Here is a 12,840-nt window from a genome sequence, read left to right as displayed (position 1 = left end):
ATGAATTTGACTTGATCACTAGTAAATCTTGGATAGCATTGAGAGTCCTTAGACACTTCATTTTGGAACTTACCCTGTGATCCTTGAACTCATCTTTCATCTTGGGTAACTAAAATAAATAGCTTTATTTTAAATGCACTAACAAATTAGATGCCAATGTAATGGTTTCTTCTGCTGCTCTGCACCCACCATCCTCATATCACACGCTAGTCAGAACAGACTATTATCTATTTTCCCAAGATGTTATTTTCATTGTTTTCTCTACCTCGTGATTTTGTATTTTCTGTTCCTTTTGCTATAAATTCTCCCCCTTTCTGTTGTAATAAAATTTTGCCCATCCTTTTTAAAAAAATATTTATTATTTTTGGGAAAGAGAGAGACAGAGAGCAAGCAGTGGAGGGGTAGAGACAGAGGGAGACACAGAATCAGAAGCAGGCTCCAGATTCTGAGCTGTCAGCATAGAACCTGATGTGGGGCTCCAACTCAAGGATTGCAAGATCATGACCTGAGCTGAAGTCAGCCGCTTAACTGACTGAGCCACCCAGATGCCCCTTGCCCATCCTTTTAAAAGTCCTTTTTGGTGAAAATGAAATGTCTGAGACTTTTCATTATTCATCCATTCCAACAGATGGAAATTGTACTGCCTTTGTACTATCTGTACACTTTCACAACATTTATGTAGGCTTTGTTTTATATAGGATGTTAGAAAATTCTCTTTGATAATCTAAAGTTCCCCTAGCACTACACATTTAATAATTTTTCTATTTATGAGGAAAGTGATACTAGTATTATAAAGATTTTTCCTTAAAGAAGGTATTTTAAAGATTATGTGCCTTTTCCCCTGTACTGTATCAAATGTTTGAGTGAAGATATACCTTTTTCTGCTCTCAAGTTATTTTGCTCAGGCCCCATGTCTCACTCTTGACTATATCTCTTTCTAATATATTGAGGGAGATAGCTGTCCCTTTATTTGAATTCTAATGAAATATATTTGGTCTCATTTTGTTTGACTCCCTGACGTGATTTCATGGGTGAAAATAATTTCATAAATTTCAAAACAGGCCAACAATTTCTGGCTCAAGAGAGTTGTAGGACTCCTGTTCCATTGTTGGAGTGGCTGGTCTGGAAATCTCCTGTTGACGTTGGGACATATCTCCTTGCATTTTTTAAAACCCTTCTCAAAGGACAAGTAATGCCACTCCAAGACTCATAACAATTTAGGCAGCTGACCTTCCCACTTTCAAGCAAAAGGCTGAAATCAGTATGAATGCACACATACACCCACACATACTTTAGGTATACATAGTAAGGACTATAGGCCAAGTAAAACCATTGACCAATCTGTACATTTTTTTTTTACCCAATAATTTTTATGTCATTGAAATGAAAAGTGTGGCCTGCCTTGGAAGGAGCTAAGCATCATTTTACTGGAGCCTAAAATACCTAGTATTTATATATTTTTTTATTTCTATCAGTCAGGATAAGCTAAGTAGGTTGAAGTGAGAAACTTCAAATCACAGTAAGTTAAGATGAAAAAGGTCTATTTAGCACAGATATATACATCAATGTAGGGCTCTCTCTTAGTGTAGTTATTCAAGCATAAAGGTAGAAGGAAGAGTCACAATTTCAAAAAATAACTTAGAGATCTGGAAATTCTTGCAGTGCCAACAAGAACTTCCCCCAGGGAGAAGTACATATTACCTCCATTTATAATATACTGGCCAGAACTAGTTACCTACACCGACTCAGTCATAACCAGGCCAGGGAGAGCCCTTTTACCATAGGCCCAAAAGAAGAGAGGAAAAAATTATTTAAACATCAGAACTAATGGCTACCATGTTGTTTTAGTTTCAAATAAATGTATATTAAATCTTTATAATAACCACAGTGGCATAACTGTTCTTTATAATATTCCAATAAAGAAATATACTTACCTGAAGTAGGTTGGGGTCTCCTTTCGTTTCCGGTAAATCATGAGATACCAGGAAAGATTCACTTTTCTCACAGCTCTCCTGGCTAATGAGCGTGTCCGCATAGTTGGGCTGGGGGAAGATCACGTGACTGTCCCGGGAGTCCGCCCTGAGCGAGACCTCGTGCGAATACGTCTGCAGAAAAGCGCGCACCCCGTCCACGCCCACAAAGCGCGAGGCCGGCACGCCCGCCAATCCAGCCCCCGCAGCCTGGAGCAGGCGCGACGAGTGCCAACGCCTCAGCCTGAGCGCCAGCAGCACGATCACAAAAGCGAGGAAGACACAGGAGACTGCGGCCACCGCCACTACCAGGTACAGCGTGAGGTCAGCATCCTCTGGGTCGGTCGGCGTCCTGATGCTGCCCAGATCGGCCAGGACGTCTGGGATGTTGTCGGCAACGGCCACAGTGAGCGTGACGGTGGCTGAGAGAGGGGGCTGGCCGTGGTCTTGCACAGCCACCACCAGGCTCTGCTTGAGCGCATCTCTGTCCTGCAGGGCCCGCGCGGTGCGCACCTCGCCCGTGTGCAGCCCCACCGCGAAGAGCCCTGGCTCGCTGGCCTTGAGCAGGCGGTAGGACAGCCAGGCGTTCTGGCCAGAGTCTCTGTCCACCGCCACCACCTTGGTCACCAGGTAGCCGGGCTCTGCGGACCGGGGCGCCAGCTCCACGCCTGTGGAACCGTCGGTGGGGAGCGCTGGATACAGGATTTCAGGGGCATTGTCGTTCTGGTCCAGCACGAATATGCTCAGCGACACATTGCTGCTGAGGGGTGGGTTCCCACTGTCACTGGCTGTCACCAATAGCTTCAGGTCTCTAACCTGCTCATAGTCAAAGGAACGGAGAGCATACAGGACACCGGTGTCAGAATTGATGGAGATATAGGTGGAGAGAGGCGCCCCCTGGATGGTATCCTCAGTCACTGCATAAGTGATGTGGGCGTTTTGGATGCTGTCGGGATCCTGGGCGGTCACACAGAAGATGGAAGCTCCCCTGGGGTTGTTTTCGGGAATGTATGCTGAATAGGAGGCCTGACTGAAGGCAGGTGGGTTGTCATTGATGTCTGCAACATGCAGAGTGATGTGAATGTTCGTGGACAGTGGGGGACTTCCTCCATCTGTGGCTCTGAGAGTGATGTTATATTCAGACACCTGTTCGCGGTCCAGAGATCTGGCTGTCACTAAGCGGTAATATTGGTCTATTGATTTTTCTAAATTAAATGGCACATTTCCCAGGACAAAAACTGTGACTTGCCCATTTTGCCCAGAATCCCGGTCATGCACATTGATAAGGGCAATTTCTCTTCCCGCAGTAGCCTCTTCCAGGACTGATCCAGTAAGAGAAGTGATTGTTACTTCTGGGGCATTGTCATTCACATCCAGAACTGTGACTAAAATCTTAGCTCTTGAAAGCAGACCAGGTCCATCTTGTGCTTCAATTTTAATTTCATAGAACACAGCATCCTCGTAATCTAGACTTTTTAATATTGATATATCTCCAGTCACTGAGTTGAGATAAAAAATCTCAGCGACTTTCCCAGGCATTTTATCTAGAATATAGGACACTTGAGCATTGAATCCTTCATCAGGGTCAGTAGCATTCACTGTGAGCAGCGTGGTACCCACTGGCAAGTTCTCTTGAACACTTAATTGATACTCAGATTGAGTAAATACTGGTGGGTTGTCATTTGCATCCAAAACTATCACTTGGATGTACAAGTTGCCAGAGCGGACAGGGTTGCCACCATCAGAAGCAATAAGAACAAGCTGATGAACTTCCTTTTGCTCACGGTCCAGAGCCCTCTCCAACACCAGCTCTGGGTACTTGGTCCCATCAGAGACATGCTTCACAGTCAGAGAAAAGTAGTTATTGGGGCTGAGATGGTAGTTCTTAAGAGAATTCATGCCCACATCTGGGTCAAATGCAGTCTTAAGTGGAAACTGAGTTCCAGGAACTGTTAGTTCACCAATTTTTAATTCCAATTCCTCTGTTAGAAAATCAGGAGCATTATCATTAATGTCTTTAATTTCTATTTCTACTTCAAAAATTTTCAATTTGTCTTCTACTAGGATGTTAAATTTTACTAGACACATAGTGCTCTGAGCGCAGAGCTCCTCCCGATCTATCCTGCTTGCAGTGACCAAGCTGCCGCTTCGCAGGTTCAGAGCAAAGAGCTGAGTCCTACCTCTGGAGACGATGCGGACTCCATGCTCTGCCAGCTCCCAGGGCTCCAGTCCCAGGTTCTTGGAAATGTTGCCCACAAAGGATCCTTTGTCCAGCTCCTCTTGCACTGAGTAGTGGATCTGCCCGGATCCAGTCTTGCTTAGCATCCACAGAAGTACAAATAGCAGGGACAATCCTCTGCAATGTCTGACTCTCAGATATTTGGTCATTTCCTCTTTGGTGAATTATTTTCTGTGAATGTGGCTCCAAATGCCCACAATGGACTCAAATCTTATTTTTTTCTCAAGGAACTAAGCCTTTTATGGTCCTAATTTATGGGTCACAGAGCTGGTTGAGTGACAGGATGAGCTTTGTAGCAGCTCGGATCTTCTCGAGTCTGACTGACTGGTTCTTTGCTTTTTAGGAACAAGGAAATGGTGGACTAGCTCTCCAGCTCCGTTTTCCTCCTCGAGTGGTCAGCAGCGACACTCAGAGGCCTAATGGTTTACTGCACCCTCTCAGATAAACTTAAGTTAGTAATTTTTAAGTTTCCCAACACCTGAAATCCTCTGTATCACAAGTAATAGGATTGGTGTCTATTTCACACAGTTGAAGTATTATATATTAAAGCATGTTCCCCAGGATGTCATGCTAGAGCATTAAGACCACCAATATCGCTTCAAACATGCTGGAATTACTGTTTTGAAACGTTCAAAATTTAAAAACCACACGGAAATATCAGCCATATATTTAAAGGTTATATTTATTAAAGTTTGTCCTTGATAGCCTGACATCTTAGTTTCAATATTTGTAGTTTAAAACATTTTTTTAATGTTTATTATTATTATTTTTTTTTTTTTGAGAGAGAGACAGACAGAGAGTGAGCAGGGGAGGGTCAGAGAGAGAGGGAGACACAGACTCTGAAACAGGCTCCAGGCTCTGAGCTGGCAGTCAGCACAGAGCCCGATGCGGGGCTCAAACCCACGAACCGCTAGATCATGACCCAAGCGAAAGTCGGACGCTTAACCGACTAAGCCACCCAGGCGCCCCTCAATATTTGTAGTTTAAACCATTCAATTAAACAAACATATACTTGGGTGTTAGACAGTATGTGAAAATTCAATGTTATGAACATAACCACTTCCTGCCCAAAGCTATGTAGATATACAATCAAACAAGGAATTCCAGTGCACTGAGACAACTACCATAATGGGAGAAAGCAAAGGTGATGGGAGGGCCTCCAACCTGGCCCTGGAAATTAGCAAAGGCTTTCCCAAGAAACAGGAGTGGATCAAGGAAAAGGCCTAGATGTGAGAGACAACAGTATGGCAACTTCTAGATGTAAGAGAGAAATCACACACCTCAGGGTACTGGAAGTAGTTCAGTTTGTCTAAATTTAGAGTGAGGGTGTTTTTTTAAACACCACAACTGAAACTAGCAGAGATAAACCTTTGTTTTATGTTCCAGAAACCTCTCTGTTTTAGTTTTCCTCTCCAGACACAAAAATAGAAATATATTTGTCATTTCAACCATGCAGTGTTATAAACTTATCCATAAAGTATTTATTCTTGTGAAAAGATACTATATACACTAAATGGAACTCTGTCTTTAATTTTCCTCAGTTTAAACTTTATTACTTAGAAGTAAAGATGTTATGATGTATTATTCCACAGTGGGTTCTAGTTTTAGCTCATAGAGAATTATTTAATAGTTATAAACACAACTGAGTGCATTGGCTCAGATCAACTCTTTTCAAATGCCCTTAAATATAGTAAAATATCACAGCACCTTGAAAGATGATAATACCATTAAATTCAATACTCAGTATATGATTCCTTCCAAATCAAAATTTAAAGTGATCCTAGTTACATAGACTATTAGTGTATTTGTTGTTCTTCATTATTAAAAACATAACTGACATACTAAAAGCCAACATGGAAACAAGAATGAGGAAGGAAGACAGTGGCTGTGAGGGAGACTGGGGTTAGGTGAGGGACTGGAAATATTTTTAACAGCTGCTCTGAGAAGAAATCTTTGAGAAGACAGATGTATACGGAGGATATTTAAGGGCTATTATTTGATATGGCCTCTGAATCCCTTGAAGGATAGATAATATTTTTAAAGATAAAAAGTAAATATGGTTTCCAGATATGAAAAAATAAAAATATCAAAGAGAAATGTGTTTACTATTACACTGCCCATTTATTATAGAGCAAACAAGAATTCAATCACTTCATCAACCAACACAGAGCTACTTTTTTAAAACATTTATTCATTTTTGAGAGACAGAGCATGAGTGGGGGAGGGGCAGAGAGAGAGGGAGACACAGAATCTGAAGTAGGCTCCAGGCTTTGAGCTGTCAGCACAGAGCCCAGTGCAGGGCTCGAACCTACGAACCATGAGATCATGACCTGAACAGAAGACCAACACTTAACTGACTGAGCTACCCAGTCACCCCAACACAGAGCTACTTTAGATGTCAGTGGGATTTTTAACTAAGTGGAGATACCATGACATACCTTCCTAAAACACAGTGGAGTATATATATCTAAATTTCCATACTTTAAATAGGGAAGGCCATATGAATCAAATAAAATGAAGGACCTCACTGCCAAACTGAAGGAAAAATATTGCAACTGAGTGTAGGCATTAGACAACTAAAATGTTTCACTATTCACAAGTTAAATTATAAAACAAAACCTTGAATTTTAAAGCACTTGAGTAAACATAAAATTCAACCTTCCTTTTTTAAAAATAATCTTTCTTTTTTAAAATAAACTCTACCCACCATATGGAGCTCAAACTCGCCACCCCAAGATCAAGAGTCAGATGCTTCACTGACTGAGCCAGGCAGGCATTCCTCAATCCTCATATTTTTAAGAGAGGAAAAAAATTATTGGATCCAGGTAGACGAGATGATTTGCCCAGGGAGGAGAAAGAAAGTAGGAGAAACCAGATACACTAGTTCCTAATGCAATGCTCTTTGATAACCTAAATATAATATTCACCCAATAGTAACTCCTGATTTAAACTCATGGTACAATGATTCTAACCCCCACTCCCCCCGTACACAGTATAAACACACATTTCTCAGAACTACTGAGAAATAATTCACCAGGACTCATGTCCTTAAAAATGATATATTCACAAGGAAATATGTGAAACAGAAAACACGTGGTAAACAATGGAAGCGGCGAAGTAAATATATCTATTTATTTTAGCAATACCTCATAAGTATACTGTGAAGGGAGTTTACCTGAGATATTTCTTCTCCTTTATCTTCAAGTAAAGACTGGGGTGCTGATAGAAAATCCTTTTTCTCACAGCTCTCCTGACTGAGAAGCGTGTCCGCATAGTTGGGCTGGGGGAAGATCACGTGACTCTCCCGGGAGTCCGCCCTGAGGGAGACCTCGTGCGAATACGTCTGCAGAAAAGCTCGCACGCCGTCCACGCCCACAAAGCGTGAGGCCGGCACGCCCGCCAACCCGACCCCCGCCGACTGGAGATGTCGGGATGAGTGCCAGCGCCTCAGCCTGAGTCCCAGCAGCACGATCACAAAGGCCAGAAAGATGCAGGAGACTGCGGCCACCGCCACCACCAGGTACAGCGTGAGGTCAGCATCCTCTGGGTCGGTCGGCGTCCTGATGCTGCCCAGATCGGCCAGGACGTCTGGGATGTTGTCGGCAACGGCCACATTGAGCGTGACGGTGGCTGAGAGAGGGGGCTGGCCGTGGTCTTGCACAGCCACCACCAGGCTCTGCTTGAGCGCATCTCTGTCCTGCAGGGCCCGCGCGGTGCGCACCTCGCCCGTGTGCAGCCCCACCGCGAAGAGCCCTGGCTCGCTGGCCTTGAGCAGGCGGTAGGACAGCCAGGCGTTCTGGCCAGAGTCTCTGTCCACCGCCACCACCTTGGTCACCAGGTAGCCGGGCTCTGCGGATCGGGGCGCCAGCTCCACGCCTGTGGAACCGTCGGTGGGGAGCGCTGGATACAGGATTTCAGGGGCATTGTCGTTCTGGTCCAGCACGAATATGCTCAGAGACACGTTGCTGCTGAGGGGTGGGTTCCCATTGTCCCATGCAGTCAACCACAGCTGCAAATCCTGGAACTGCTCATAGTCAAAGGAGCGCAATGCATACAGGATGCCAGTGTCAGAGTTGATGGAGATGTAAGACGACAGGGGTGCACCTTGAAGAGTGTCCTCAGTCAAAGAATAAGTTACACGGGCATTATCGTCACTGTCAGGGTCATGGGCCACTACAGAAATGATAGAAGCACCTCTGGGATTGTTTTCAGGAATGTAGGCAGAGTAGGACATGTGAGGAAAGGTGGGTGGGTTGTCATTGATGTCTGCCACCTGCAGCATAATGTAAGCATCCGTGGACAGAGATGGTTTTCCTCCATCTTTAGCAGTCACAGTGATGTTGTAAGAGGAAAACTGTTCCCTGTCAAGGGCTCTGGTTGTAACCAGTCGGTGGTAATTGTCCACTGATCTTTCTAACTTGAAAGGAAGGTTCTCTGGGAGTGAACATGTGATAAATGCATTCTGCCCAGAGTCTCTGTCATATACATTGAAAAGTGCAATTACGGTTCCTGGAGGAGAGTCTTCAGGAATTGAGCTGGTAGAAGATGTCATGTAAAATTCTGGGGCATTGTCATTCACATCCAGAACTGTCACAATAACCTTTGTTCTGGTCAGAAGGCCAGGACCATCCTGAGCTTCAATATCAATTTCATGGACTTTGGCATCCTCATAGTCTAGCCTTTTTATGATTGTTATATCTCCAGATGCCGACTCAAGCTCAAATATCTCTGAGGTTTCTCCAGGATTTTTCTCTTGAAAATATGCCACTTGGGCATTGTATCCCTCATCTGTGTCAGTAGCGGTCACTGTGAGTATCCGGGTGCCTACGGGCATATTCTCAGGAACACTTATACGGTACTCGGACTGTGTAAATACAGGGGCATTGTCGTTAGCATCCATAACAGTCACGTGGATGCGGGAAGTGCCAGATCGGACCGGGCTGCCCCCATCCAAAGCCACAAGGACTAGGTGGTGAACAGCCTTCTCTTCGCGGTCCAGGGCAAGCTCCAGCACCAGCTCAGGGTACTTGTTCCCATCCACTCCGCTTCGCACATCCAGGGAGAAGTGGTCATTTGGGTTCAGTTCGTACTTCTGAAGGGTGTTTTCTCCTACATCTGCATCATGCGCACTCTTTAGAGGAATTCGGAATCCTGGCGTATTGGTTTCACTGATTTTTAACTCCAGTTCGTCCACTCCAAAGCGAGGGGCATTATCGTTAATATCTGTTATTTCCACTTCTACTGAATAAATATTCAACTTGTCTTCCAGGAGTATGTTAAAATTCACCAGGCACCGCGCACTCTGAGCACAAAGCGCCTCTCGGTCTATCCTGCCTGCGGTAATCAAACTGCCGCTTCGCGGGTTCAGAGCAAAGAGCTGCATCCTACCTCTGGAGACTATGCGGATTCCGCGTTCTGCCAGTGTCAGAGGCTCCAGCCCCAGGTCCTTGGCGATGTCGCCCACGAAGGAGCCTTTGTCAATCTCTTCTGGCACAGAATAGTGCATCTGTCCAGCTCCGGCCTCCCACAAAACCACCAAAAGAAAGCACAACCGGATAAGCCTTCCGCGTTGTGACAACTTTTGCAGAGCCGCCATTTCTTCTGCTGCAATCTTTTCTCCCAGGCAACTTCCAGCATCCAGTTTTATTCCTCTTTATTCCTCAGGGTCTGTGGGGACCAGCTTTCACAGGACCCAGGTCACTGTAGAGAGAATTTTGGGCTGCTGGGCTGGTTATTTTTTTTTTTTCCGCCCGGAAGCCTGGGGGCCAAATGCCCAGCCCTATTTGCTGTGGGAGCCGGAATGTTGTACTGAGGTGTTGCAGCCTTTTCACTTCTCAGGTGGTGAACAGCGACGCTCAGAGGCTTAAGTTATTTCTGCACCCTCTAAGGGAAACCCAAGTTATTTCTTGCTCGTTAGCTTTGCAACTTTGAAGTTGCTTTGAAGAATCTTACAGTTTTACCATGCCTTACAAATATCTCTTTCAAGTCAGGAGACTTTTTCTCAGGATTAATAAGAATGTGTAAACAAATGTGACCTTGATAGTAGTTGCTAGGAAAAGTATGACTAGTGAACACTCAAGGCATTAATCAGGGCTGCCACTGCCCTTGCTCCAAGTATCTTCAACTTACTTTATATCCAAAAGGAATAAGATCAACTTTAGAACATTAGCTACTTTATCTTCTAAGGCTATACATTTTGTGTTTCTGTGCTTCATGGCTTAGAATTTAACTTCAACACCTGTATTCTAAAGATTAAGTTATCAGATATTTAATTGGGTGACTACTGTATACCTGACACCACTGCCTGACTGATGCTGGAGAAAGAAATCGTGAACCTGATGAACACAGTCCTTGTTCTCAGGAAGCTTCCAGGACAGGAGAGGACACAGGAAAGTAAATAGAGTATTTTAATAGTATGTGCTAACTGCTACAAAGGTGGGAACCACTAGGCAATAAGAAGGGTATCCAGTCTAGATCTGGGGGTCAGCACTTTTCCAAGACATTATTGAAGATGACTACTAAAGGGCAGGAATGGGTCAAGAAGAGGTTTTCTAGAACCTCAGTACCAATGCTTGGAGGTGAGAGTCAGAATGAAATTGAAGGAGGTTTGTTCTTTGTTCTTCTTTTTCAAGATTGTTTTCATTATTTGAGGTTTCTTGATACTCTGTATGAATTTTGGAATGGATTTTTCTTCTGTTTCTGCAAAAAAAAGTCATTGGGATTTTGACACGTATTGCATTGAATCTGTAGATTGCTTTTGGTGGTTCTGTAAGTTTTTGCTAGGTACTCTTTATCAAGTTAAAGGTGTTTTATTCAACTATTAGTTTGCTAAAAGATTTTAATCATTGCTGAACAGTCTCAAGAGCTTTATTATGTCTCTTTCTAAATGAATATATACGTTTTTATCCTTAATTTCTTAATATGGAGTTTTGCATTGTTAGATTTTCTCATACTAGAATATCCTTGCATTCCTGAAATAAACCCTACTAAGTCATAAGCTATAAATAAAGCTTTTAAATATATAGTAGGTGGGGTTTGATAATATCTTAATTAAGATTTTGAGTCAAATTCTTTTTAAAATATATTTGTTTATTTAAGTAATCTCTATATCCAGCGTGGGGTTCAAAATCATGATATCAAAATCAAGATGTATATGATTTTACAACTGAGCCAGTCAGGTGCCTCTAAATCAACTTTCTTAAGTGAGATTGCCCACTTCTGTATACTTCGGTCTGTTTGCCTTTGGGTTTCTTCCCTACTGAACTTTTGTCATTTTTACTTTTTTTTTTTTTTTGAGAGAGAGAGAGAAAATGAATTCCAAACAGGCTCCACACTCACTGCAGAGCCCTACACAGAGCTCCATCCCATGACTTTAGTATCATGACCCGAGCTGAAATCAAGAATTGGATGCTTAACCAACTGAGCCACCCAGGTGCCCCCAATTTTACTTTTATCCATTCCTCTGAGAATGGAAAAAATTGCAAACAATTGATATCAGCTCACCTTGTTTTATAGTAGGGCCTCCACTTTTTTAGATTTTTTAAATCTTTTCATCAACATTGTTTTGATCCTTTCAAGTCTCATTAAGTAACTGTTCAACATCCTTTATTGCAGCTCTCTAGAGATTATCTGTTCTTTGTCTTTGAAAATACATGGTTTTACTCTGTATATTATTTCCCACTCATACTTCTTGCTTGATTTATCAAGTTGTTTTATTTTCCCCCCAGTCTCTCTTGCTTTTCTTTATCCTTTTCCAAGACTTTGTTTTTAATCAGAATATGGGATTTTCTTTTAAAATATTTAAAAAGAATTTTAGTCATGACATCTGCCTACTATATATTAGTCCCACCACTGGACTTGACAGAATTTTAATTTCTCCCCACCAGTTTCAGTATGACTTTTATTATCTGTTTCTATTGCTTTTTCATGAGAATTTTTCCTTGTTTGCATATCAATAATTGATACTCTTATCTTGGTTATTTTTCCTATTATTTTCTTTACGTGGATGCTGATATAACATGGGGTTGGTTTTTTTTCTTTTTTCTTTTTTTTTTTTGCCTTGTTTCTTGTGTGGCTTGCTAAATTCACTTATTTTAAATCATATGTTTTGTTTTGCCTTTAGTTATTGTATTTGTCAATAAACTTACCCCTAAGTACTATTTTTTTTAAATGTTTTATTTATTTCTAGGAGAGAGAGAGAGAGACAGCGTGAGCAGGGGAGGGTCAGAGAGAGAGGGAGTCACAGACCGAAACAGGGTCCAGGCTCTGAGCTGGCAGTCAGCACAGAGCCTGACGCGGGGCTCGAACCCACGAACCGCGAGATCATGACCTAAGCGAAAGTCGGACGCTTAACCGACTATGCCACCCAGGCGCCCCCCCCAAGTACTATTTTAGCTGTATTCCACAATTTTAAATAATGTTTAAATTTTTGTTCCTTTCTACAGTAGTTATTTCCATTGTGATTATTTGTAATCCAAGAGTAATTTAGGAGTACAAATTTAAATGTCCAATTTTTTTGTTTCCTTTTACTATTTTTAAATGTTTGCTTTGTAATTTTTCCTTCTTTATTGAGGTATAATAAATAGAATTGTAAGATATACACACAGGCAAAATATTTAAGTAACAGGAGCT

The 12,840-nt window shown here is 42.6% G+C and overlaps 3 protein-coding genes across 4 annotated transcripts in view; all 3 read right to left on the bottom strand.

The window, feature by feature from the left end:
• The window catches only part of LOC120234347 (protocadherin gamma-C4), a 179,925-nt gene that overhangs the window by 151,839 nt on the left and 15,246 nt on the right, over positions 1 to 12,840 (bottom strand). The window lies entirely within an intron of this gene.
• LOC120234350 (protocadherin gamma-A3-like) lies at positions 1,866 to 4,373 on the bottom strand. The gene has a single exon (XM_039236174.1). The coding sequence runs from the start codon at positions 4,356 to 4,358 to the stop codon at positions 1,866 to 1,868; it is 2,493 nt and encodes an 830-aa protein (XP_039092105.1). The 5' UTR covers positions 4,359 to 4,373.
• On the bottom strand, positions 7,266 to 10,037 carry LOC120234348 (protocadherin gamma-A2-like). The gene has a single exon (XM_039236172.1). It carries the CDS (start codon positions 9,803 to 9,805, stop codon positions 7,346 to 7,348), a length of 2,460 nt encoding a protein of 819 aa, XP_039092103.1. The 5' UTR covers positions 9,806 to 10,037; the 3' UTR covers positions 7,266 to 7,345.

Source organism: Hyaena hyaena, unplaced genomic scaffold (assembly GCF_003009895.1).
Source record: "Hyaena hyaena isolate Hyena2069 unplaced genomic scaffold, ASM300989v1 scaffold_107, whole genome shotgun sequence".
In the NCBI taxonomy this organism is placed as follows: domain Eukaryota; kingdom Metazoa; phylum Chordata; class Mammalia; order Carnivora; family Hyaenidae; genus Hyaena; species Hyaena hyaena.
Note: the sequence above shows the minus strand (reverse complement) of the source record. Positions and strands in the feature narration are given on the sequence as shown.

Excerpts from the sequence above, each read along its gene's own strand:
- LOC120234348 (XM_039236172.1), bottom strand. The coding sequence starts at position 9,805 with ATGGCGGCTCTGCAAAAGTTGTCACAACGCGGAAGGCTTATCCGGTTG.
- LOC120234350 (XM_039236174.1), bottom strand. The coding sequence starts at position 4,358 with ATGACCAAATATCTGAGAGTCAGACATTGCAGAGGATTGTCCCTGCTA.